The sequence below is a fragment of the Rissa tridactyla genome, chromosome 3 (genome assembly GCF_028500815.1).
Source record: "Rissa tridactyla isolate bRisTri1 chromosome 3, bRisTri1.patW.cur.20221130, whole genome shotgun sequence".
NCBI lineage: Eukaryota > Metazoa > Chordata > Aves > Charadriiformes > Laridae > Rissa > Rissa tridactyla.
This window is the reverse complement of record NC_071468.1, coordinates 76513845-76537423: the sequence shown is the minus strand read 5'-3', so window position 1 is coordinate 76537423 and position 23579 is coordinate 76513845. Positions and strand designations below refer to the sequence as shown.

The 23579-nt window shown below is 37.7% G+C and overlaps 1 protein-coding gene across 2 annotated transcripts in view; it reads left to right on the top strand.

Moving 5' to 3' along the window:
* Positions 1 to 23579, top strand: part of FIG4 (FIG4 phosphoinositide 5-phosphatase) — a 70090-nt gene that overhangs the window by 42605 nt on the left and 3906 nt on the right. Inside the window, exons 20-23 of one of the 2 annotated variants that reach the window (XM_054195287.1) lie at positions 166 to 248; positions 4990 to 5079; positions 17219 to 19325; positions 20514 to 20596. In XM_054195287.1, the coding sequence (XP_054051262.1) occupies positions 166 to 248; positions 4990 to 5079; positions 17219 to 17396 (351 nt within the window). In that variant the 3' untranslated portion in view covers positions 17397 to 19325; positions 20514 to 20596. Of the gene's footprint in view, positions 1 to 165; positions 249 to 4989; positions 5080 to 17218; positions 19326 to 20513; positions 20597 to 23579 lie in introns of those variants that run through there. The other variant, XM_054195288.1, reaches the window with a different exon arrangement.

Below are 23579 nucleotides of genomic sequence, written 5' to 3'. Positions count from 1 at the left end.
AAAAAACAACATGCGCAAGCTAAAATTACTATGTATATGACAAACTTGGTTGGTTTTGCCTGCTCTTTAGAAATTATTTTCAAGTTTAGAATTCCTTGCTTAAAAGCAAACTTTTCCTTGGATGTTACTGTATCCTCGGTCTGAATCTTTCTTCTTATGTTCCAGAATGTAGTGCAATCGACAAAAGATGTGTATGGAGTCAATCTTTCAGATGTTCCTTCAGAAGATGATCTTGCAATATATGCTAGGTGAGATAAATTTCCAGTGGTAATCAGTAAAAGATAATTGGAGCTAGTTAAATACAGCTTGTCAAAGTGCTGCCTTTGATTAAGTTTATTTAAATTATAAATCTTAGAGATATTTGGTTATATATGCTATTCTGGTTTTTAAATCAAACTGGTTTTGGAAGTCTCTGTCAGCTCTGGTTTCAGTGGAAGTTACGCAGATGTCTCAATGCAAAATTTAGAACTTAAATCGAATGAAAGATGCATCAGCAGAAATACCTGTCACTTACTATAGTCCTAGAAATGAATAAGCAAATTCCGTACTAGGAGTGGTTTCATGGTTTTAAGCTATGTAATCTGTGTTTTTTGCATTTTTCAAATGTTGAATTATGCTAATTACGCTAATTCAAATCAGTCATAAGTGAAATAGCCTCTTCTGTAACAATGCATACAAAACAACAGAAGTCTTTTTTTTAACATAATGTCTTGTAGAGGTACGTGTTAACTGTTACCTTTTACTCAAATTTAAATAGTTGTGTGGCTTTTGGCATTCAAGGACAATTATTTTTCTGAATACTGTTCAGCCTTTTTCTTGAAACATCTTGGTCTTTTGAGCTTGAAATAAAAAAATTGTGGATTTGATAGGGAGACAGGGAGACCATTGCTAAGTCTGGTATAGACTGTGAGGAGAAAAGCTGAGCAAAGAGGTCAGAATACCTCACGCTGTAGAAGCATGGATATCTAAGTGACACATATTTGTACTTTTAAGTTTCGGGAGAGGGAGAAGTCAGTTTGGCCCTTGCCGTTATCAGAGTTTCATGAAATAATGACATGCAAATGTACGTGGTGTGCGGGTTTGCGTGTGTGTCTGTATGCACAGCACTAAATGCAGGCTGTGTAATAATGTGCTCTTCTATGCTGCATGTAGAACAGCATCGTACTGCCACTTGTTCTTAATAAATGGTTTTGTGCATTCAAACCGTACGTACAGGAAATGAGTAAGTCAGAGCATGGTGCAAGACAAACTACCGCTCCTTGGGTGGTCCAGCAAATTCTCACTCAGCTCCTGCACTTTGAGGTAAACTGCTGCAATGTGAGGCAGCGTGCTGCACAGCGCCGGCAGGCTCTCCTCAGGAGCCTGGAGCTGCTGCCTCATCGTGAGCAGCCGGAGGTAGGAGTTTGGTGGGCAAGCATCAAGCTATCGCCTCCCAGTATTGACTACACGAAAGCTTCTGCTTCTAATCAAGGATAACTTGTTCTTTATCCTGTACCAGCCAGTGGTCACTGCTCCACAGGAGCCATGAACTACCAGCTCCCCAAGAGCGAACAGCAAATTAATAGTATGCTTCTCCAACGAAAGGCAGTGACTCCGTTGCATTGGGAATGCTGTTTCTGAATTGCCATAACCCCACACAGAGCACTGGCTACGTGTTGCCATTGTTAAAAAACATGCACTTATGCTATTGTTCTCAAATTCTCTCCTCAATAGCACACAATAACACTGGAGCCAAAAAGAACCTGGTTCAAATCTTTTTTTCTTGAATCACAAAATTTCAAAAGGCTCAAATTAATTTCTTGACTCAAACCAAAACTGAACTAGAATAATTTCAGTTATAGATGAACTAGAACTGAACTGAAAAGTTACGTAACTCCCTGATGGAGGAGATTCTTTCCTAAACTGCAGTCTTTTTCTTTGAAAACTAGACAGAATAATGGGAATTCAGTACTGGAGATCAGTTGGAGAAATTTAGATCCAAATTGAAGACCGTCTTAGTTTTGAAGACTTACAGTGCTGTTGCCAAGAGAGCAACTGCTTATCCAAGACACCAGGAGTGCAAATCAATTACATTAGCTTAATAAACTAATGTTTCAAACACCCACTTAGAATGTAGAATTAATGGAGTTTGGGAAAAGGGGCTTAAGAAAACTATACATCATTTCAGAAAAACACTGTGTATGTCGAAGTGAATACCTGTGAGGCATGCATTGAAATGGGCTTGTGTGCATTTTTTTGATTTTCTAATATGTAATAGCAGTTATACTTGAAACCTCTTCAATGTGAGGGAAGTTTTAATTCACTATGATTGTCCTGGTTCCGGTGGGGATAGGGTTAACTTTTCCTGGTATTCCATGCCATGTGAGCCACGCCCACCCTGAGCTGCCGGGGGAGGGGGCAGGAAGTTGCTGCTTAAAAGCGGGCTGGGGCGGCCCGGGTCCGGCCGGCGAGCGGCGGGGGAGCGGCGGTTCCGTAATCGCGTTTGTATATTCCCCTATCCGTGGTGTTGTTGTTGTTGTTTGCCTGTTCCCTTTGCTGTTCTGTTAAACTGCCTTTGTCTCAACCCAAGAGTCTTGCCTTTTCTTACGATTCTTCCTGTATTAGGAAGGCACGAGCGAGCGGCACGTGGTTCTTTGTTGCCATCTGAGGCTAAACCACGACAATGATACATTCTCATTTGTTGATATGTAATGATTAATCCTGACTTAGTTCATTAATCCTCTCAAAGCTTTATTTTTTTCCTTTTTATTTAACAGGTTTTTTCTATTAATTTTTCTTTAGGAGTAGCTACTTCTCTTGCACTCTTTGGTTCTTTGAAATTCCTATTTCTACCTATTTCCTACATGCTGAGTAATTTGAAGATAGTACACTTGACAAGGGTTGAGGAGGATGTTTCTCATTATTTCTGAAATTTTTGACTTCACCTGTGCCTCTAATTTTTGGTTCTTTATGTTAACCTCTAGAAAATGGATGCCAATTTGACAATTACCCTTTGGTACACCGGATAGTTATTGTTCTGGAAATGGCACAGTGTGAGCTGGTGTCTACTACAAGTCACTTTGTGCAGATGAGCAACTCTGTGGTAACATCCAGAATTGGAACTACTTCCCATTTTACAATTTCTTAGGCTGACCTACCATTCAGTCTATTGTTACAGTAGCACTGTAAACTCCATGGGGGCTTTGAAGGTCCCTATTCATATCCTTTTCAGGACAAAAAAAAGCTTGCATTTATTTAATTTCCCTCAAGCAATGCAGGTTTTAAAAATATAACAATTATAAATTCCTTACCTCTTTTAGTTATCAAGACGTAGTGCTATTTATGGTCTGATGTGCTGATTTATGTGGAAAGTATAGATTGTACTGACGTCCTTCATTACAATGTACATCGCTTGAAAATAGCAGCAATTTATTTCACAGTATGATTACAGTTCTCACTTCAAGTCTTTTTCTATTATTGTAATAAGGGAAATGGAGATATATGGTCATGACTCTACTTGACATCATTGGACATGTTATGTATTTTTTTCTTTATTAGCATCAGGCACTCACAGATTTAAAATGCCTCAGGTTAAATTACTTTACGTCAACTGATCTATATTAAGTCTCTATGCAAATGAAAAGTAATTTGAATCTGTTCAGCCCATTTTCACTGATGGCTGGGGGTAACTTATGTTAATTCTCATCAAAATAGAAATCACAGAAGCGCAGTTTGGTTGAGACTGGAAGGGACAAGGAGGTTCCTCAAATAATTTAAGGATATGTACTGCAGATAAACTGTGCATGGTATCTTACTGATGTCTGGTAACTTGCTTGTGTTAATTTAGGCCTTGTTTGTTTCAGAATATTGGATAATTTGAAGCAATTAATAAAAATACTTACACCTTTAGTTTAGCTTGATTTGTTTTTTTAAGCTTGTTTCAATAGCAAGCTCCTGTACTAGATTTTAATTATCTTAATTTCCACTTATAATTCTCTTATTTAGAAACGTAAGTATTTGTTCCTTCGCATCCAAAGTGATGTTGCATGTTTCTGAGGCTTTTGTTTCTGCAGTATAGGGTCTGAATGGAGCAGAAAGAAAAGCCACAATAAGTTGTTTAGGAATGTATTGTTCCTTTGTCTCTTGTACGCTCTTCCATGTGATTGCTTTTGCACTGTTAGTTGTCCCCTGTTAAAATGTAGTAAATATTTCTGAAATACACAAATAGGACTATTTTTAGCTAAATGGAAGCTAACTATTAAGAAACCCCCCCTGCCTCAGAAAATTAAAGTGTTAAATCATAACTAACACTTACTTCTGTTTTCAGATGTTTGGAGAGTGAACAAATTGAACTGCATATACATGTATTGAAACCCTCTGACTTTTCCTCTTAGATCGAGTGAATAAGATCAGTGATTAACTATTTTTTTTAATTTTGCTCCAATTCATTGCCAAGAAAAAAAGCCATAAGAGTATTTTCCATCTTCAGTGTCTTCCAGCAAATATTTGGAGATGGGGGAACTCGTCTAAAAGGTTTTGCTTGTAAATAAGCGATCTGGACAAACAGCATTTCAGCTGAATAAACTAGATTGAATTTGGCTGAGGACTGACTTAAATCTGAAACTTGAGAGGCTTTCTATCTCTTGTGCTGACTTTTCCCATAGGCTATTCATCTGACTGATTGCTTTGAAAAAGACATAGGAAGTTGACTGTAGCGGGCTGCCAGTTTCATAGGAGCGGAGGCCTGTTTCTATCCCATGACATACTAGGTGACACCAATTAACAGGCAAATCTTTTTCAAGCTGAAAGGAGCTGCTGAGTTCTCACATACACTCACTGTAACGTTTTAGAAATCCCTCTTACTTACCAGGCAGGTAGATCGTGATTGGTGACTTATATAACATGACCTAAAGACTCATTTTTTGGTGCCATTTTCTTTCATATGATGAATTTTTTTGGGTTAGTTCTTTTATTTCTTTGATTTATTCTTCTGTCTATTGCTTTTCACAGGTTTGTTCAGCTGGGACAGAGTCAGCATAAACAAGACAAGAGCAGCCAGCAATTTTGCTCAAAACACCACTTCGATAAGGTTATAAATTTGTAAGTATTCTTGTTCTTTTTCCCTTTAGCCTGTTTTTACTTTTGTCATTAGGCCTGAAAAATCATCAGGTAAATTTGATGTTAAATTGTTTGAGTCATACTTCTGTTGCTTTTAGTGCATAAGGGCATTCAATGCATAGCAGAAGAATTGGGTTCCTACCTCACCCTTGTAACTTAAAGTGTATTTTTTGTGGTTTTTTGTTTGTTGGGGTTTTGGGGGGTTGGGGCTATTTTTTTAGGGTTTGGGTTTTTTTTGCTTGTTTGTTTTTGATTTGTGGTTTTGGGGGTGTTTTGGTTTGGTTTTTGGTGGGTTTGTTTTTTTAGTGCCAAGATTCAAAATTCTTAGCAATGCTGAGTTATCACAACACAAAGTGCTGAAGCTACTGAGTTTACTTGGTACTCAGCTACTGAGTGATTACTTTTGAAAGAGGTAGTTTGAAAAGGATTGGTTGACTTGCATATTCTTCGTTAAAAAACATTCAAAGTTGCAATTCAGCCTGTAGTGTGCAGTTATCTGAATTTAGTTGTTCTGAGAAGGCTACAAGTGTGCTATATTTGTTTTAGTGGACATTTGAGGAGTTTGGAGAGGTCAAGCAGGATATTTTTTTATTTTTATTTTTCTGGTGAGTGTTGGAGAGAGTAGGGTAAAGTGGGAATTGATTCCTGCTTTGTTTTGTGCACTTGATGTCCATCTGTGTTACTGAAGTCAGAGGATCTAGCCTAGCTTTAATCAGCATGCAGTGTTTTAACTGAGGAAGAGAACATATTGAATCTTACATACATGTTTTTTAACAATTAAAGTCTGATACATTTTCCTCAGAAGTATCTCCCTGGGTTTTTTTGGTTGTCTGGTCTTTGTTACATACTGGTTGTATGCATTTGTCAGTGATGCTTTGAGCTGAGGAGGCAATTTTTTAAACAGTTTGTTTGTTACTATAGATAACTTTTGCATCTTGTTCCAAACAGGTAAGGAGATGATGGTAGGTTGTAAGGGAAGGTCAAGCTCCAAATGCTTCTTGTCAATGAAGTACTTCTTGAATACTTTAATCCTAAGAGTTAAGTATGGGAGCCATATTCAACAAAGCCAGTTGTGTCCCTGGGACTCTAGGAGGATTGCTCCCCAGGGACATCTGCCATGTGGAATAACTTCTATGTATTCTGTTGTGAATGGAGTAAGTTTCCATTAATATGAAAAATAACTCTAATGCTAAAATGACAATAGGTGCACATATTTAATTTATAATGAAATAAGGAATTTCACTGTGTGTGATTATGGATTGATTATTGCTGTACAAGAATGGCCTCTAGTGATAGGCCAGATCATGTGAATCTTTTCTTAGTAGTAGTATAAAAAAAGGGTCATGATATTATCCAAATGTCATAGTATTATTGAAGCAAGTCTTAGAATTTAGATGATCAAGTCCTAACTTCCCAGTTGACATCATCTTATACTGTAGGCAGCTTAAAGTTTCATCAAGGTAGGTTTTTATTTACTTTTATCTCTGGGGTACGTGATCTCTTAACCCTCAGCTTTGTTTCCTGCACTGCCTCTAGTCTACCCCCTCTGTGCTGATGAAGTGAGGGAACCTTGAATATAGCATTTACCCAAGTAAGGATAGAACCTGGGGATGTCTCAGTGGCGCTGAGGGAGCAGGATAACATGAAGCAATTTAAAATTGTGTATGAGACAATACTACCTAATATTTGATATTTGGCATTATATACATTTAAAGTGGTGATACCACTGCGCATGGTTCATCATTGATAAGCTTACACTTTATAGGTAAATGTGGCTATAGTTTACGGTTTTTAAATATGAAGGAACAACCCTGAATGTTTTGAAGGGAAATGGTTATTAAGAAATTGTTTTATAATAATAGGAATATTTTTGCTATGAACAAAGGCGATTCCTTTTTGCAAAATCTCTCAGCATGTTTGATAGTATAGGAGATAATAGTTCGTTTCTTGCCCCCTTAAAGTAGAGTAAATTATTCCCCATGCTACGCTGCTGTAAAATTAACACATTAAAGAGAGACTATACACGTAATTCCGATGGGTTTTGGGTAGTCAGATGTTCATTTTTCTCCTTTCCCAAGTGTAATTTCCATGTGTTTTTTGAATAGCACAAGTGTAAAAGTCATAGAGCACACAAATCTGTGCCTCCTGTCACTCTTCCTTTTGAAGTCACGTAGATCATCTTTCCCTACCAGTTCTACCAAATGTGCTCTTCTGTGCAGATCTGAGAGGAAACGGTATCTTATAGTCAGTAACTTTTTTTCTGAAAATATATCTTTATACAGCTTAAAAATTTTCTTCAGCTTTTGTTCTGCAACTTTTAGAAAATGTTTAGAAACTGTTTGGACGATGACAGATTATTCTTTCAAGAAAACTCATAAATGTAGCCATTCTTTAAAGGCATGTTGTTCGATGTTGAAATAAAGAAGCGTTCTCTTACTGAGTTTGAAATGCTGCTCTGAATCAGGAATTTCCTTGGAGAATATACTAACTTTTTAGAGATAAAATTGCATGAACATACAATACTCAAGATTAGGTTGAGAGAGTTTTCAGTAACAGCAGCTGAGGCACATCTTGCACTTGTTGGACTGTGTATTTCCTTGTTTCTCAAGGGGCACTTGAAGAAATTGAAAATTTATGGTAACTTGTATTAATTTGATGTTAGGTGCATTTTAAATTGAAAACAATCTGGCAAATTTGATTCTCCAGTAGTTCCTTCTAGATACAAATGCAATTAAACCCCAGTCCTTTTCATAGTAAAGTGAAGTACTCAATCTAAAACTTTGGTTTCTCATCAGCAGTGAGATATAATTTAGGCTTAGGTTAGTTGCTGTTATTTCCACACTTTTCAAGAAAATCTTTTTTTTAATATACTTTTTTGATCTTAAAAAAAAAAACCAAAACAAACCCAAAACAAAACACCTCACAACCTTAAACCTTGTGGCCTTTTTGTCAAATACAGAAAGCCAATATGAAAAGAAATATTTCCTATTTTTACAATGTCACTTCAGTGATATTTATGAACCCAAATATACGTTGTAGAAATACTGAAGAGAAGCTTCTGGCCTAAATTTAGAAACTGTAAGTATAGCTTAGAAGCAAAAAATGGATGCTTGAACAGGGACTACAGTGATGCAGTGAAATAATACTGAAGAGGAGTGAAGAATGTGGAAGGATATTGAAGTTCCTCTCTTTGTTCATAGAAATTCTGTGAACGAAAAAAAGGTAGAATTTTAGTTAGAGCTAAATGGAGCTAGACAGAGCTTAACTACTTTTAGTACGATATGTTATCGTGTATGTGAAGAAAGACTTTGAGTACTGTAGTATAATTCCTGTTGGCTGATGCAGTGCACCTGTTCCTCGTTCCCTAGTACTCATTGTGGTGTGGTATAAATAATACTGTGGAAAAATACACTCTGAATCACTTTCCGAATGTACTTCTTGCATCTAGGACTATGAGAAATGTGATTGCCTCCCAAACAGGGAATTGAGTGTTCTGATTCACTGCACCACTTCTTGATGAGTGCTGTGCCTGTGCCCGTTGTGGCCTATGCAATATAGCGACAGTGCTTGTGAAACAACTTTAATTCATACAGTGGTGCTACTCTCCAGTTCGATTTTGCGGGGCACTGATGATGCTCAAGCAGGAGAACAAATTAGTGAGTGATACCTGCAGCATGGTCCAGGGCTATCTTCTCTTTAAATATTTAAAAAACATGCCCCGTCTTAAGAGATAAGTCATATAGTCTATGTTTTCAAAAGTTCCCTTGGTGTTAAATGTGTAATCTTTATTTTTATTTTTTTAAAAATCAAGACTACCCAGACTCTGCTGATCATCCAAGTAGTGATCAAAATTGAGTGGCAACTAGCAATCTACAAGTTATCATCTATGTACAAGTAGGATGTGTGCTGCTTTTACTGTTTTTTTTCCGTGTACATGCACATTATATACGTTATTTTCTCACCAAAATAAAAGTAATGAAGCGAATTTCAGTGAGGTGAAGCACCCTGTGTTTTCCATTTATGTTAATTAAATGCTCTGCTGAAGTATTTTTAATCTATAACACCACTTTAAAATGTAAAAGTAAAAATAGAACAGTACATTTTCAAATTTTAATGAAGTGTTTTACAACCCTAGTTACTTTTGAAAGCTGTTACCTCAGTTTAGAGCAATTCTCTTGTTTATTCAATACTTCCATATGGCTGTTAGTATAAGGTCTATTTCTTGGAGGATTAGATAAACAATTGCTTTATATTTGTAAACATGGCATTATCACTTATTTATAACCATACTAAAGTAAAGGTTAGTGTTGAACTTGTCATCTTACTGTGTATTCACATCAGAAGAGTTCTTGGGGGGGTTCATTATGTTGAAAGGCAGAAGTAAATGAATAAAGTATGTTTAGAGTGTTAAGTATATTTATTTTTTACATTAAACACATGCAAAATCTCTAAATAGTAGTAGCGACTAAGCTGACTGTTATTGAGAGTATCTTCATTTTATATTCTGGGGAAGTGGTTTTAAAGTCATTGTGTGCATTTTCCCTGAAAGTACTTGGTACTTCATGTTGTCTAGAAGAGACAAAAGAGTATCAGGAATCAACACCACGTGAAAGGAATCATTTTGTCATTTTGGGCTTGAATGCTCTGTTCATTTTTAGTCACACATCTCAAAAAGAATACTTCTGGGAAGGGTCTGGGGAAAAGCAATAGTGTGATCAGAGTTGTAGAGCTCTCCAGAAAAGAGCTGGCTGGGGACTGAAGGAAATAAGTAAGTCCATGTTGTGATGGTTTATAAAATGCTCTACTGAAGTTTGACAGGTGGAATGGTTTGGTATTATAGTAACAGCATGACTGGATTTGATGGAAGAATTAACAAAAGAGCTGAGCCAATTCTGAACAGCTCATTGCCACCAAAAGGGGGAGGTCCTGCTCTTTCCTTCCTTCTTTATCTTGCACTTTTTCAGTTATTTGTGCAAGCTTTGCTACTTGTTTCACTGCTCCATAAATCAGTTCAGTTTATCACTCTGCAGAAAACTAATTCAGCAAAAAAAAGCAAATAGTTTCCTGTTAGATTAATGAGATTATTTAGACCAGTGAAAGTCCCGGTTGTCACCGGGGCCAGCACTAGAGAGGCAGATCCATAGGGTCACACTCAGCAGCACTTTCTTATGTGGTTGGTGGCAACTTGTTAGGTTGGCTCAGTCATCTTGCATAGCACCCTTTTGACAGATTGGGGAGCAGAGCATGCACTTTTTCCAGGGATCTTGGGAAAATGGTTTGAACTCCTTGTGCTTCAGCTCCATGTGTATGTAGAAAAATTATCTTTTTCCCATTCATCTGGTCTGTCAATATTGAGCTCTGAGCTTTTCAGATTAAAAAGCTTATGTGCCTAGCATTTTTTGGTAGAGTTGTCAACTGAGATACTCCATATTACAAAACTGTTAGCATTCATCCGCCTCATACTGATTTAGATCATAATTTTCATTTATTTATGTCTGTTTGAAATTAAAAACCATAAATGCATTTTTAACTACATAAATGTTCACACTTGACCTCTGCATCCTCCACATTTCCTCCCTATCTACACTGAATCCTGAACAAAAGTTTACATGTCAAGTTTCATGCCATCCATTGATGTAAAAAAAAAAAAAGCCTGTAATAGTGGCATGCATACCTTCACGATGAAATGTCTGTTGTGATGAAATTTAGCCATTGTCTCTGAAAACCCTTTTTTTAAAAAAGGCCTTTTTTTTCACCTGAAAAAACACTTTGAGCTATAAAACAATAGTTCAGTACAATTCTGACTTGATGGGGACCTTCTTGTCACTGCAACATACATAAAAATTTAATTTGTCTGTATCTGCTGTCCGCCTGGTTTAGCATTTCTGTGTGTCATGTATTAAAAAGATAATGCAATAGTCTCACAAGACTAGAAAAGAAACACATTTTGAGTTTTATAACTGGTCTTAGATCCTGTTTTTTAATGTGTTGAAATATGTTCTGTTATTAAATTTGCCTTTTTCCAAATTTTAAATAAAGAGCTATTGCATCCTTTACTACAGTGATCACTGTTAAAATGCTTCAGAAGTTCAGTGGCTTGAAACTTGTTTTTTTTTTTTTATTATTTTATTTTGGGGTTAGTGAGCTGGTGTTTCTCACTTTTGCCTGTGAAGTCTCATTTTGATCCTAATGTCAGCAGCATTGAAGTCATATCCTCTAAAAATGTGACTGTAACGAATTCCTGTGAAATATGACAGGAAATCTAGCTATTTCTACATTATATATTATGGTTTTGTTGAATTTGGGATTTTGTAGTATTAGCAGTCTCTAGCAAAAACCAGGAAGTACTAAACTATATGCAACCTTAGCTCATCCACTTTTAGACTTGTTAATGAAAATTCTCAGGACCCTTCTTCAGCCTGTCCCATTGTCTTCTGTGTAAAGTGATAAATTTCTGTTCATCCATTTAACACAACTGTCTTCCTCAAATAATCCTGTTTGAAAAAGTAAGTCTAAGCTTTTCCTTTCCAAAAAGAAACACAATATTCCTCTTTTGTGTGTGTGTGAGAGAGCTCTTTTGGTACTTGTTTTGTTTTGTCCTGTACTACCCCTAGGTTCCTTTCTGTGTTCAATCTTTAAATTTTGAATTAGTTTGTGGTCAGCGTAAATTATCCCTACTTAAGATTTATCTTTCCTCGGAGATCACCTTTCTGTATCAGATGTTCTGACCTTCACTCATATTCCCTCTGTCCGCACTGTAGAGAAGCGGCTTCTAATTTGGATTGTAAAATGCTCATTTAGATGTATACTTGTGTAAAGCGAGTCTCTTCTTTCTTTGACCTTTGAAACTGTACATGCCGGTGGAGTTTCAGGTGATTGTTGTGGGACCTGGATACAGTCCAGGTTTTGCTGCTCGTCGCCTCTGTAAGATACAGAAGGAAAATTCTGCTGAAGGCTCTTTCAAGAGCACAGCAAGTAATTTAAAGGGGTATCATTTAGTGGGGATGGACGACCCAAACAAAAACTCTGGACTTGCCATGGTTTTGTAGGTCAGATATATTTGCTTAGGATTGAAAGGAGGCACCAGAGTACATTTTGTCTCCTTTAGATATACTTTAGACACTTGAGGAGAGCTAATCAGTGTTGAAACAAATGTGGTGGCTTTCTAGTGACTGCTATTATTTCTGAGAGCTAAGCGGATCACCACACACTTTTCCTTCAAAGTGTGGAACATCTTTGTTGTAACTGAAGATTTTAGCTGTGTCCTCTTTTTCTGCAGAGGGAATGGTACTCTTGGTGAAACCATAACACCGTGAAGCCTGTTCACAAGTGGGATGAAAATAACTCTACTTTGCATGTCAAGGGTGCTGTCTTTCATGACATAGTGTTTATGTTCCTATCTATGTAATTTTCCCTGTAAAGCCCTAGAGCTACAGGTCTCTAGGGAGATCTGATAGCTAAGTCATAAATAATGGGCTCTCCTTCATGACTGTATTGTAAGATACTAAACTTATTAAGAGGATTAGATTTTTACATGAATAGCGTTAGAGAAATTACTTTAATTAAATGACTGGATAATACAAGCACTTTACAAATAGTTACATCTCAATACAGGGTTATTAATCAAAACTGGCATGCGCGAACATGCGGTTCTTTCAATATATTTTTATCATGTTGAAGCAAGTAGGTGGAAAATTGAGATTTAGTTACTAAACGCTCAAAATTAAATACGCTTTGCTGTCCGGTTTCTGTTGTGCCTACGGAAATTACTTTTGACTCATTAGTGCTTCAGAAATGTCATGTCTTTAGAAACAAATCAATAAATAGAGAAGGCATCAAATTAGTGCTATGGCTTTTCTTTTCTTTTTTTTTTTTACTTAATTGTTCACTTGCTAGTGGACTAGACAGGCCAGCTACATTTGAATAAGTGACGTCTTTTGCTGTTAGTGACATTGGTAAATTAATACAGTGTGCTAGTGTCGAATGCCATTGCTAGAGTCCCAGCTTGAGTGCTTAAAACTCAATAAATAAGTATCTGCAGAAGCTGTGGGTGCTTTGAAAAGCAATCTACTGTTAAAGCATCTAGATATAAATTTAGATAGTCTAAGGTTCAGTACCAGTTCTGCAAACACCCAGCTTAATGTTTTATAATAAACGAGAAGAGTATGATAGTTATAATGAGAAGAAACTCTCACTCTGTAGGGAAAAAAAAAAAATAGAAAGAAAAGGTTAAATATGGTAGAATTTCCATAGTATTAGTCATACAGTTTACCAACAAAAAGTAAAATAAAACACTGATTTGGTGAGAGCATAATAGCAGAGGTTGGACTCTTCAGAAGGGTTTCAACTCTTTAGAAATAAGAGTTTTGTTTTGTTTAAGAAAAGCATAAAAATGGTAAGCATTTTAGAAATTTTATCCTAATTATACAGGCAGGTAACTTGCTCACATTTTTTAGTATTTGTTTACTTTCCACTGTAGTGCCACAGAATTCTATGACTAAGAAGCCTAAACAGCAATTGTCATACAATCTAAAATAAGGAAAATTAAAAATGTATTCTATGCGGTAAGGCTTCACTTTTTTGCAAACTCTTTAGCTTTACTTTTTTCTCTAATTCTAGAACGGTCGAATGTTTCTATGACATAACCTAGCAAATTCTGTCTACAGCCTCGTAAAATGTAACTTAGTTTTAAGGATGCAGCCAAACTCTGTGGGTGACCAGTGATTTTGTTGTCTCAAATTCAATAGTATACCTCTGTAAGTAATTCTGTCATTGCAGTCAAAGTATAATCAACTGAATTTATTGTTGTGTAAAATGGAAAAATATGACTTTAAGATGGAAATCTTTTTATACAATATTCCAGCTATAGTGGAATATTAGGCGTACTATATTACATAACACGTTGCAGTCATTTTATGAAACTGACAAACCATCACGTGATGAAACATCCAAAATCTATCGTATTTTAATAAAATAAAAGGCTACAAAATAAGAGCGCAAGTTTTTTTGGCAGTTTTAATAGAGATCCTGATTTACAAACAGTGACAAACATTAGTTTATGCTCATAATGCAACTAAAAGATTATTACTGCGTTTCATTTATAGAAGGGCTCTGACATCATTTGAGTGTTCCAGTTCTTCAAAGGCATCATTCCTTGTTTTTTCCCTTTAAAAGAGGAGTTTATACACACAAAAATAACTTCTTATCTCTTGAAGAGCACCCAGATAGTGAGTCATAACTGTGGCTTCTGTGGAATATGGCAATGATGCTAGTATCTGTCTATGAAATCTTCATTGCATTTGGGCTGGTCGATGATTGCTTTTGGAAATAGTGAGCTTTGACAGTAAGTTGCTGCTGTAATTTCTTACCTGAGAATTTTTGAGCACAAAAATATGTGCATATGCTCATACAATATTTAACAATAGCATTCTGACTGGTTTTTAGCCACTGATGCTGGCTACTCTTCCAAGATGCTATTATGTAAAGTATTTAGAAAATTTGTCTTCGGTAGCTAAAACAGTAGATGGCAAATGAAAAGCTAGTTAAAAAAAATATCCCAGGTATTAAATGCAGTTTTGGTCCTCACTGCATTATCGAGGAGGACGGAGAAGACCTTGGAACTCTGCATAAATAGGAAGGTGACAAGGCTTATCAAAAAAAACCTAGTGTATGAAGAGAGATGAAATACGCTTGGTTGTATGATAATGATGATGAGGAGGCAATTCTTACATTTCTCCCAATGTAAGAATTACAAGCAACCAGGCTCGTGATAACAAATGACAGGAATGTCACATCAGACACAAGTAACGGAATTTATTCCCACAGGATTCTGTGAGTGTCAAATCCTAGAAGAAACAGTGAAAACCTGTGGAAATGACTTTTCATGAAACAGTAGTCTGGTTTCAAATTTTGCCCAAGGTAGATCATAAATCCTGGTTGCTCAAATACAGGAGGGTATACTGTAGAAGGGATTGCAAAGTACCTGTTCTATTTTAATAATCTGTCCTTAAAAATTGCTGGTAGCTACTCCATGAGACAGGCTCATCGGCCCCATGAAATTTTGGTTCAACCTGGAAAGAAAGATCTGATTTAGAGAAGCGTTCAGTGTACGTAGTGGTAGGAAAGTGAGTCTCTAGAATTCAGATCTTTGTGTTGTACTGAATACTTGGGCAGCTTTGTTTATATGAAGTATTTGTAAAGCAGCAGTATTTTAGTAGCTAGCTAGAAAGGAAATTAGCTTTTCCAGCTGAAATAGGAACTAAAAATGTATGACACTGATGATTTAGAGAGTTCTTTGAAACATGGATGTCTTTTCTTTTTTTTTTTTTTTTTGTAATTGAGAAGGAATTTATTTTTCCTGTTTAGCATTTATAGGTGCATTGCATCCACTGGTCTAGATAATCATAGCTCTGTCAGATTGTTTTTCCTTGGAGTTCATTTCAAACTTTGATTTCCTCTAAATCAAACTGTATCGACAAAAGGAGAAGTTAATGCATAAGTTACCTTCAGATGGCAATGTGTTAGTCATTGAATATTCTGTTGTGGAATCCAAAATGATCTGCTATTACACAGGTTAAACATCTATACTGTTCCGCTCTGGGAGTATTTTATAAATAAATTACTAAAATACTGCTGGGAAATGTACATAGTGTATTTCTGAATACAGCTTTCACAATAGCTAAAGTGCTTTAAAATTGAAGTGATTTACTACACGATACTTCTAGTGTTTATTAATTTATTATGTATTGTGTATAAATAGTTCTGTTGCTATCTTGCAGTTGTTTGTGGAGAAGACATTACTACTGAAGTGTTTGGCTTAGAACTGTAGAATATTATAAATTGGAAAGGACCGTGGCGGTCATCTGATCCAGCCCCCTGCTCAGAGGAGGACCAAATTAGATGAGGCTGGTCATGGCCACATACCCTTGCATTTTGATTATCCTTAAGGAGGGAGGTTCCACAGCCTCTCTGAGCAACCCGTTCCAGTGGTAAACCACCCTCATGGTGCAAAAAAGTTCCCTTGTATCTAATCAGAATGTCCCATGTTGCAATATGTATTCCATTTTTGAAATTTGTCTTTTAATCACGCACTCCAGGAAGAGTCTGGCTTTTCACTATTCATACCCTCTCGTTAGGTAGCTGTTGAAAGCAATAAGGTGCCCCTTAGCTTCTCTTCTCTGGGCTGGACAAACCCAACACTTACAGCCTCTCTTCTTATGCCATGTGTTCCAGCTGTCTAATAATCTTGGTGACCCTTGCTGGATTCATCCAAGTACTTCCTTGTCTGTCTTGTACTGAAGAGCCCAAGAGTGGGCACAGTTCTCCACATGTGGTAGCTCAAGCCCTGAACAGAGGGAAACAATCGCTTTACTTGACCTGTTGGCTATGCAGTTTTCACGAGTTGCAGTTAAAAGGCCAGTTTCTACTTTATGAGGGAGTGTGATTTACAATAGTGCTTAGCAAAGGTCTGACATTCTCAGGTTCTCGTAAACTTCCAAACTACATCTTTTTCTCATAAGATGAGTACATTTAAATATTAGGATACAAAGACAGCATTTATGGTACACAGCTATTTAAAAAAACATTTTCATAAAATATGAGCTGTACCAGTGTACAGAGTGCTCTTTGCTGGTAGTAAGTTGGGTGTTTCCCAGTAATCAGATAGAAAATTCTTATCTGATAAATCCTTTCTATATGTTGTTTCAGAGTATGATAACTTGCATGTCATAATTACCACTAAGTGGATAGCTCAAAGTTTTCCTGTTACCGGCTATAATGCATGGCACAGATCTTTTTCAGCTTGGGTACTTACTGATGGTAGCAGATGTGAGGGAGGATGAAGAAATGAGGACAGAGTCTGGAGGGAAGTGAGAAAGTATTCTGTAATGTGATTAGTGACAACTTACCTAATTACCCTACTTGGAAAGCTGGGTCTGATCAAGTCTGCAGTAGTGATAAAAATCTAGGTAAATGAATTATCTAGTGGGAAGTTTCCCTTTCATTGACTGATATATATATATATGAAGGAAAAGAAATACTCCTATCTCTGTGGAAAATTTTTACCTAAAATTCCAAATATTCTGTGTTTCATTGTTTTGTTGTTTGGTTTTTTTTTTCCCAGAATACCCATCTCCTCCTTTTCTCAAGACAATATTTACGAAGTCCAGCCTCCAAGAGCCGATAGGAAATCAATAGAGATTTTTCATGCACACATTCAGGCTGGAAGAGGAAACATGCAACCACTGGGAAAAGATGACTTCCTCATGTACAGAGAGTACATTCGAAACAGATACCTGTAAACACAAGCTGGATTTTCCTGACAAGTCTACTGCACTGATAGGTCATAAAAATAATTTTAGAAAGGAAAACTAGTTTGGTATTTTGCAGTAATAAGTTTATTATCTAACATTTCTATTTATTATGCTTTACTATTATACATTTACAGTATAGTGCTTTACAGGAAAAAAGTGATTTAATATCTGCTCTTTGGCTGAAAGAGAAAGTGTATCTTAAGTGATTATTCAGAGCACCTACATTCACTGAAGAGTAAGTAGCAATTTATGGGAAAGAAAATACTGCATCTTTAGGCTTTTTTTTATTAATTTCTTACTTTGTTATGTTTGCTAGTAAAGTTGAAGTGATTTGTACATACAAATCAGAAGATAATACTTTTCTTCCTCTTTGTTCCATGACAGCAAACAATCTTTTTTACAACAGAATGTTTTCTGATATTTCTTGACATTTTTAGCAAACCGAGTGCTAAAATGACTGCTTGTAATTTACTGCTTTCTTAAACAAAAGTGGAAAATGTGTGGCTTATTTCAAAATAAAAATTTGCTTCTAGACTAACAAACTTTGTAACCCTAATTTGTGTCAAAACTAATCTCACTGGTGCTAGTAGTTACAGAATCTGTGCCACATGCAGGGTGAAAATGGCTTGTGACTAATTATCATGGGCTTCTAGTAGGAATCTGAGGCGAACTGCTTACTGACTGACTCTGCAAATGAAGGAATGAGCTCCGCTTTACTCAGTTTAAATTCTTAGAGGGCACAAAACCCTCCTGTCGTTTTTCTGTATGACAGGCGTTACCCTTTTTGCAGCATGCTCTTTCCATCCCCGTATTTGTGCTCCTGCGAGATGCTTTCAGGTTCAAGCCTACAGCCTCCCACGATACCAGGATGGGTGAGTGAGGGTTAGGGACTGGATCAGCTGGGGTGATCATGCAAGAGGAAGCAGTATATGGGTTAGGCAAGAATATCATGCCCAGTGCTAGGTAAGAAGTGGAGAGGCAGCAGGTATCTGAAAATAGGTTGTTTAATTTGGGCTTGTTGTTAAAACATTTCTCAAATTAAAAAAAAAAGGGGGGGGGGTGGATTGAAACCCCTATTATTTGCTATTACAAGCTAAAATTCCCAAATTCCCAACACTGCTTTCTAGCCCTTTGCCTTGAAATGTACTGACAGTGTCAGCAGCATCCTTGACAAATCACATTATTCTGTAAGCTTGTACAGACCATATTTGAGGATTTTCTGGAATAACTAAATAACTCTTTTAGGAATGTCAGCCAGCTTCATGTGCTAGATGTTGAGAACATGTTTGTATTCCTAGTAAATTGCTTGCGGGCAGCTACCCCAGATTCTTGTCTGCATGCTGCAAACATATTCTGAATATGTTTGCATATTTTATCCAGTAAGTTGCATTTTCATCAGTAATTCAATGAGAGAAAAGATGCAGTGGGTAAAGGGAAAAGACAGAAGTTTCTTGTGATAAAAGTATGTGTGTTTCAGGGAGTGACTTGTACACAGTGAGAGAACATGGTACCTCAAGCTACTAAAAAATTTTGGTGACCAATCTCTTTTTTTTTTTTTTTTAATTGATTAATCCTGTTTTGAGAGAAAGGAATGTATTTTAGGAGATGCAAGAACGAATTGTCACTTTAGATAATACTTCATTGCAACTGTTGATGTTTTTTTTTCTCTGGAAAAAAGTGTACTGAATTCTTTTGTGTAATATGAAAAATAATTTGAAGGAATAAATGCTTGCTTTGGAAAAATGTAGAGCTGGAGTCCTTATTCTAATAAGGCAAATGCATGCTTTTCTTGCTGCACTTAAACTATTTCAAAGCTTGTTTTCTAGACTGTCACAATCCTTTTGTTTTTCATGGATACTGGTCATACATAGAAGTTGCTCTTGAAAGCGTACCACGTAACCATGGATAAGGCAGAAGGTGATGCTTTCTTTTTCAAGGTCTAATGTTGCAAAATATGAAACTGTAATAATTTCACAGCTCTAAGAGAAAATACGTGCACACTTCAGCAATTCGGAGTCCTCAGGAAAAGAGGATTAAAGGGTTTCATTTTTACAAAGTTTTGAGAGATGAATGATATCTTGGTCCGTTCTCTGTAGTATAACGCCAGGCTTTTCAGTGTCTCTGTAAATGTGTGCCATGACAGTCCTGTCGTGGTGTCCCCTTGAATCTTAGTGTGTGTGACTGCTGCTCGTTTCTCCTAGCCGCTTATGGGGATTTAAGCCATGTGCATTACTTCACGTGCTTGGGTATTAATATTCGGGTGATAGCTTCTATGATCTACCATCAGTGTACTCTTAACAGCTGCTAAGAATACCTCAGGGTGCTAAAGTCAACTGTTTACTAGGTTTGTTTAAAAAAAAAACAAAACACACAAACCAAGACTCCAGCTTAGCACTGCCTGAGTGATAACCTTTCAACAGGCTGAATTGATCCACTGCCTAATGTATGTAAATGGTTACTTTAAAAAGAAAATACTCTCATCACCCATATAACAAGTTCAGCTCCAGAGATGCTGCCTCTGTATCTACCTATTTGATTCTTTTCTTGTGATAATATGCTTCAGTTCTCAATTGTGCTAGAAGTTCAGAATAAATGCCTGTATTTCCCTTTCAGAAGCTGAGGAAAAAGTGTGTAAAATAAGTATAAACACAAAAAGAATGGTCCGTGTTGGGTCTGAAGACTAACATGGTGCTCTTTTTGACTCTTAAGTGCTAATGATTAAGCTATATGGACAAATAAAACATTTATGAGAAATGTGTTGGTTTTCCTCCAAAATATATTTAGTTTGTTTCAGCATGTTTGAAGGTTACACTGAAATACAATGCTAAAATGTACATCTGGAGAATATTGACTTTGGGTCCGTTTCTTGTGGGTTCACAGAGGCATGGACATCAGGTTAGGTCTCCATCATTTCTGAGCCAGTGGTTCTTTGATGCCAGTCCAACAGCTTAAGCTCTGTTCTATGAGCCTCTTCAGATTGATACTTCTCCTCTTCGGAGCAGTCATTCCCCAACACTTTCTTTGGTAGTTTGCCGTCCTTGTGAGTTTTGCTTCCACCTGCAAAACCCACTGACTTTTTGTTCTCTCCCTCTCATTCCTTTCCAGAAAGACTCAGATGTGACCCTGAAATAGGATCCTTTTGATGTGCACGCAGCTGCAGCTACCAGAGAGGAGAAAGTGAGAGCGCTGTACGTACTTCTGGGATGACATTTGTGGCAGCTCTTTGTTTTGGTGTTGAGTTTTTGAGATTTTTGCACAGGATCCCAGGGAGGTTCTGCTGGCTTTCGCAGCCTCAGGCCAGCCTTCACTTGTATAAACTCCAAAGAAGGTGGCCTGTCAAATACTCATGTTTTACAGTAAGAGGAAATACCCATTTCACTTGGGAGATCATTTCCTTCTCCGTAGGATTTTCACCCTATCGGTGCCGCCTGAATAATTACACATACAAATACAGTGCATACTTCAATAGTTGCATGAGTGTTAAGTTACGTATAAAGTATTGTTCCATTTTCTTGCATAGATTGGATCAGATTGATCACCTGGAGCCTGGTAGGGAAAAAATACAATGTGCTTGGCTCCCAAATGCCTCCCTCTGTCTTCTGTATAGTTAGAAAATCTAATTCAAGTTGTTACTTTTGGTGGTGATTTAAAAGTAATGTGGATCTAGTGCAATGTGTTACATGCAAGATGTTATTAATGAAAAAAAAAAATCATACATTGAAATTGCAACCCTTGCAAATATTGGTAAGCGTCAGTTCCCTACTGGAGTTCTTAAATCTGTATGCTACAAAGAAAACTAGTACAGCTGCTAATCTATTAGAGTCAAGTGAGAGAGTACTGTGAAAAGGCACGAAAAACAATGTTCAACATAACTATATATTTCTGGAGGAGCAATTCATGCTTTTTGCCACATCCGACCCAGGGTTTTAATATATATAAATTCCATTCTTTTGAATATATTAATCTGTGAAGAATAAAGAGAGAGCGTAATAAAGGTAGGACGGGCAAGCAGCATGTAATGACCCATCTTTGATGGTTCATTTGCATTTTCCCATTCTAGGTGTAGCTATGCTGCTGGCAGTAAAGCCCGGTGTGGTTTTTAGATATTACAGTAGCTGCAGAATATGCATTTGTGATCGTCTTCCCATTTTTAGCATGCAGCACGTACGCTATAGCGTGCCCGTCACAGCCTCCAAGTCCTCTCAGAAACACTAGGCCTTGAGAGAGCACTGTTATTTTCTATTCCCTAACAGCTCAGGTACTCTTTTTTTCGGTAATGATTATCTTTTGTTATTCTGTCTCCCTTCTTTTTCCTCTGATTTTGTGGTAGTTTGTTTGATTTCCCTTCCCCTTTCTTCACCACCTGTGGTTCAGAATCCTTTCTTTTAGCCAGAGCTGTGCCACAAGTTGCAGTTGGCCCACTATATCCATATCCTTTTGGAGGTTTCACTTCCTGAAGGAAATTTTATCCTTTTCTTGAAAAACCTTAATGCTTTCTTTGGCAACCCATAGCCCTCCTTTTTCAATGCAGGCTGTGCCATCCTCTGCCCTGCCCAATTCCCTGCCTCCTGTGGTGGCGACAGACGCGTGTATTGTCTCTCTTGGGTTCTCTGTGTCTTGGTAACATATTCTTGAGAAGTGCTTTGCTTGGGTACAGGATGTTAGTGCTTGAACAAATTGTAGACATCACTTAAAAATCTTTTCCTCTAGAGAAAGCCAAGTGCCGCTCTGATTAAGAAAGTAAGAGAGCATTTAAAGTGGTCCCCTCTGATTGTCTCTAGTCTTGCTATGACAGCACTCTGCAACCTGCTGCCTGGAGTTGTCCAAGGGGGAGGGAGGCAGGTTTTTTGCTCATACTCACAAGAAAGTGGATCCAGCCCGTTTGAATTAGATAGTGTTGGCACGTGTCAAAGTTCACTGGCGTGCCCAGTGAGAGAGAGATTTTTGCAGTGACAAGCCTGGCTCGGGTCCCGTAGGGGTTCTGATGCCTCTGTTCCCTCCCAGTGCCTCTTCCTCGGCATTAGCACTGGGCTGGGACATGCAGAGGGATGGGACTCGTATCCCCTGTGGCTGTCACCCGTGCTCGAACCGGCATGAGCCGTGCTGCAGGGTTAAGCTCAAGCACAGGCTCTGCTCTGCCCCAGAACCCCCCCGGGCGGGGGCCACAGGGGACACACAGGGGGCACCCCACGCACACGCAAAACGTGACAGCCCTTGTGGTTACATGGGGGAGGGTTCCATTGTTTCTCAAAGAAGGAAGATAATGAATGCTGATTATGTTATTGCCTAATTATACCCACTCTCTTAATCCTGGAATATACTTAGAATGCCTTTTGTTGGCTTTGGGAGGATGGGTGGTACGCGTTGACTTGTGTGAGTAAAAGCTCAGTTTGAAAAGCAGCTTCACATGCTTAAAATCAGCCTCTGGTGACTTTCATCTGAGTGCTTCCAGAAAATATTTATCTGCATCCATTCCTTAAAGCATGTGCTATTGTTTCTCAGATATCTTGATTGAATAGGGTTAAAGCGTCTCTAAGATATAAGAAAAAGCCGCTTACGGGCTGTGTTATTTATTCTTCCGAAGATAAGCAACACATTACTTTAACGCTGCATCAGGAGCCATTTTTTTTCTGTGACACAGAACTTCCTGTGCAAAGTGGAATTCAATCATCACCCCCCCGCACACCCTCCAGCACTAACGCACGCCAGTAAGGTGACAGGTGACATGAGCTCATGCTGTGTCAGGTTCGCAGAGGTGGCAATAGCTTGTGTCTGCTGCCAACATTTCTTTCAAAATTCGGGCATCCAGACGTAGTTATCAACAGTGTGTGTTGAGCTGGTTTTGCAGAAGTGCTGGTGCTCAAAATCCCACTGAAGTTCAAACATTCTCCACAGCTCAGAAATCCTGTAACGACTTCTCCCGTAATAACAATAAATGTTCTGTGCCACTCTCTTCCCAGTTTTTTCCCTGATCAAACTACTGGATAATAGACTCAGATGGTCACAAGTCCTGGCTGTGAAGCCTGATGCTGGGCTTAAGGCTCTGCACTCTATTTTGAGAAGTTTTGTTTTCCTCCTCCCCAGATTACAAAGACGTTTTGTAGGATCATGAACTCCTTGCTCAGCAAGAGAGGGACAATTCAGTGAAACAACTTCTAACGGAGGCAGGAT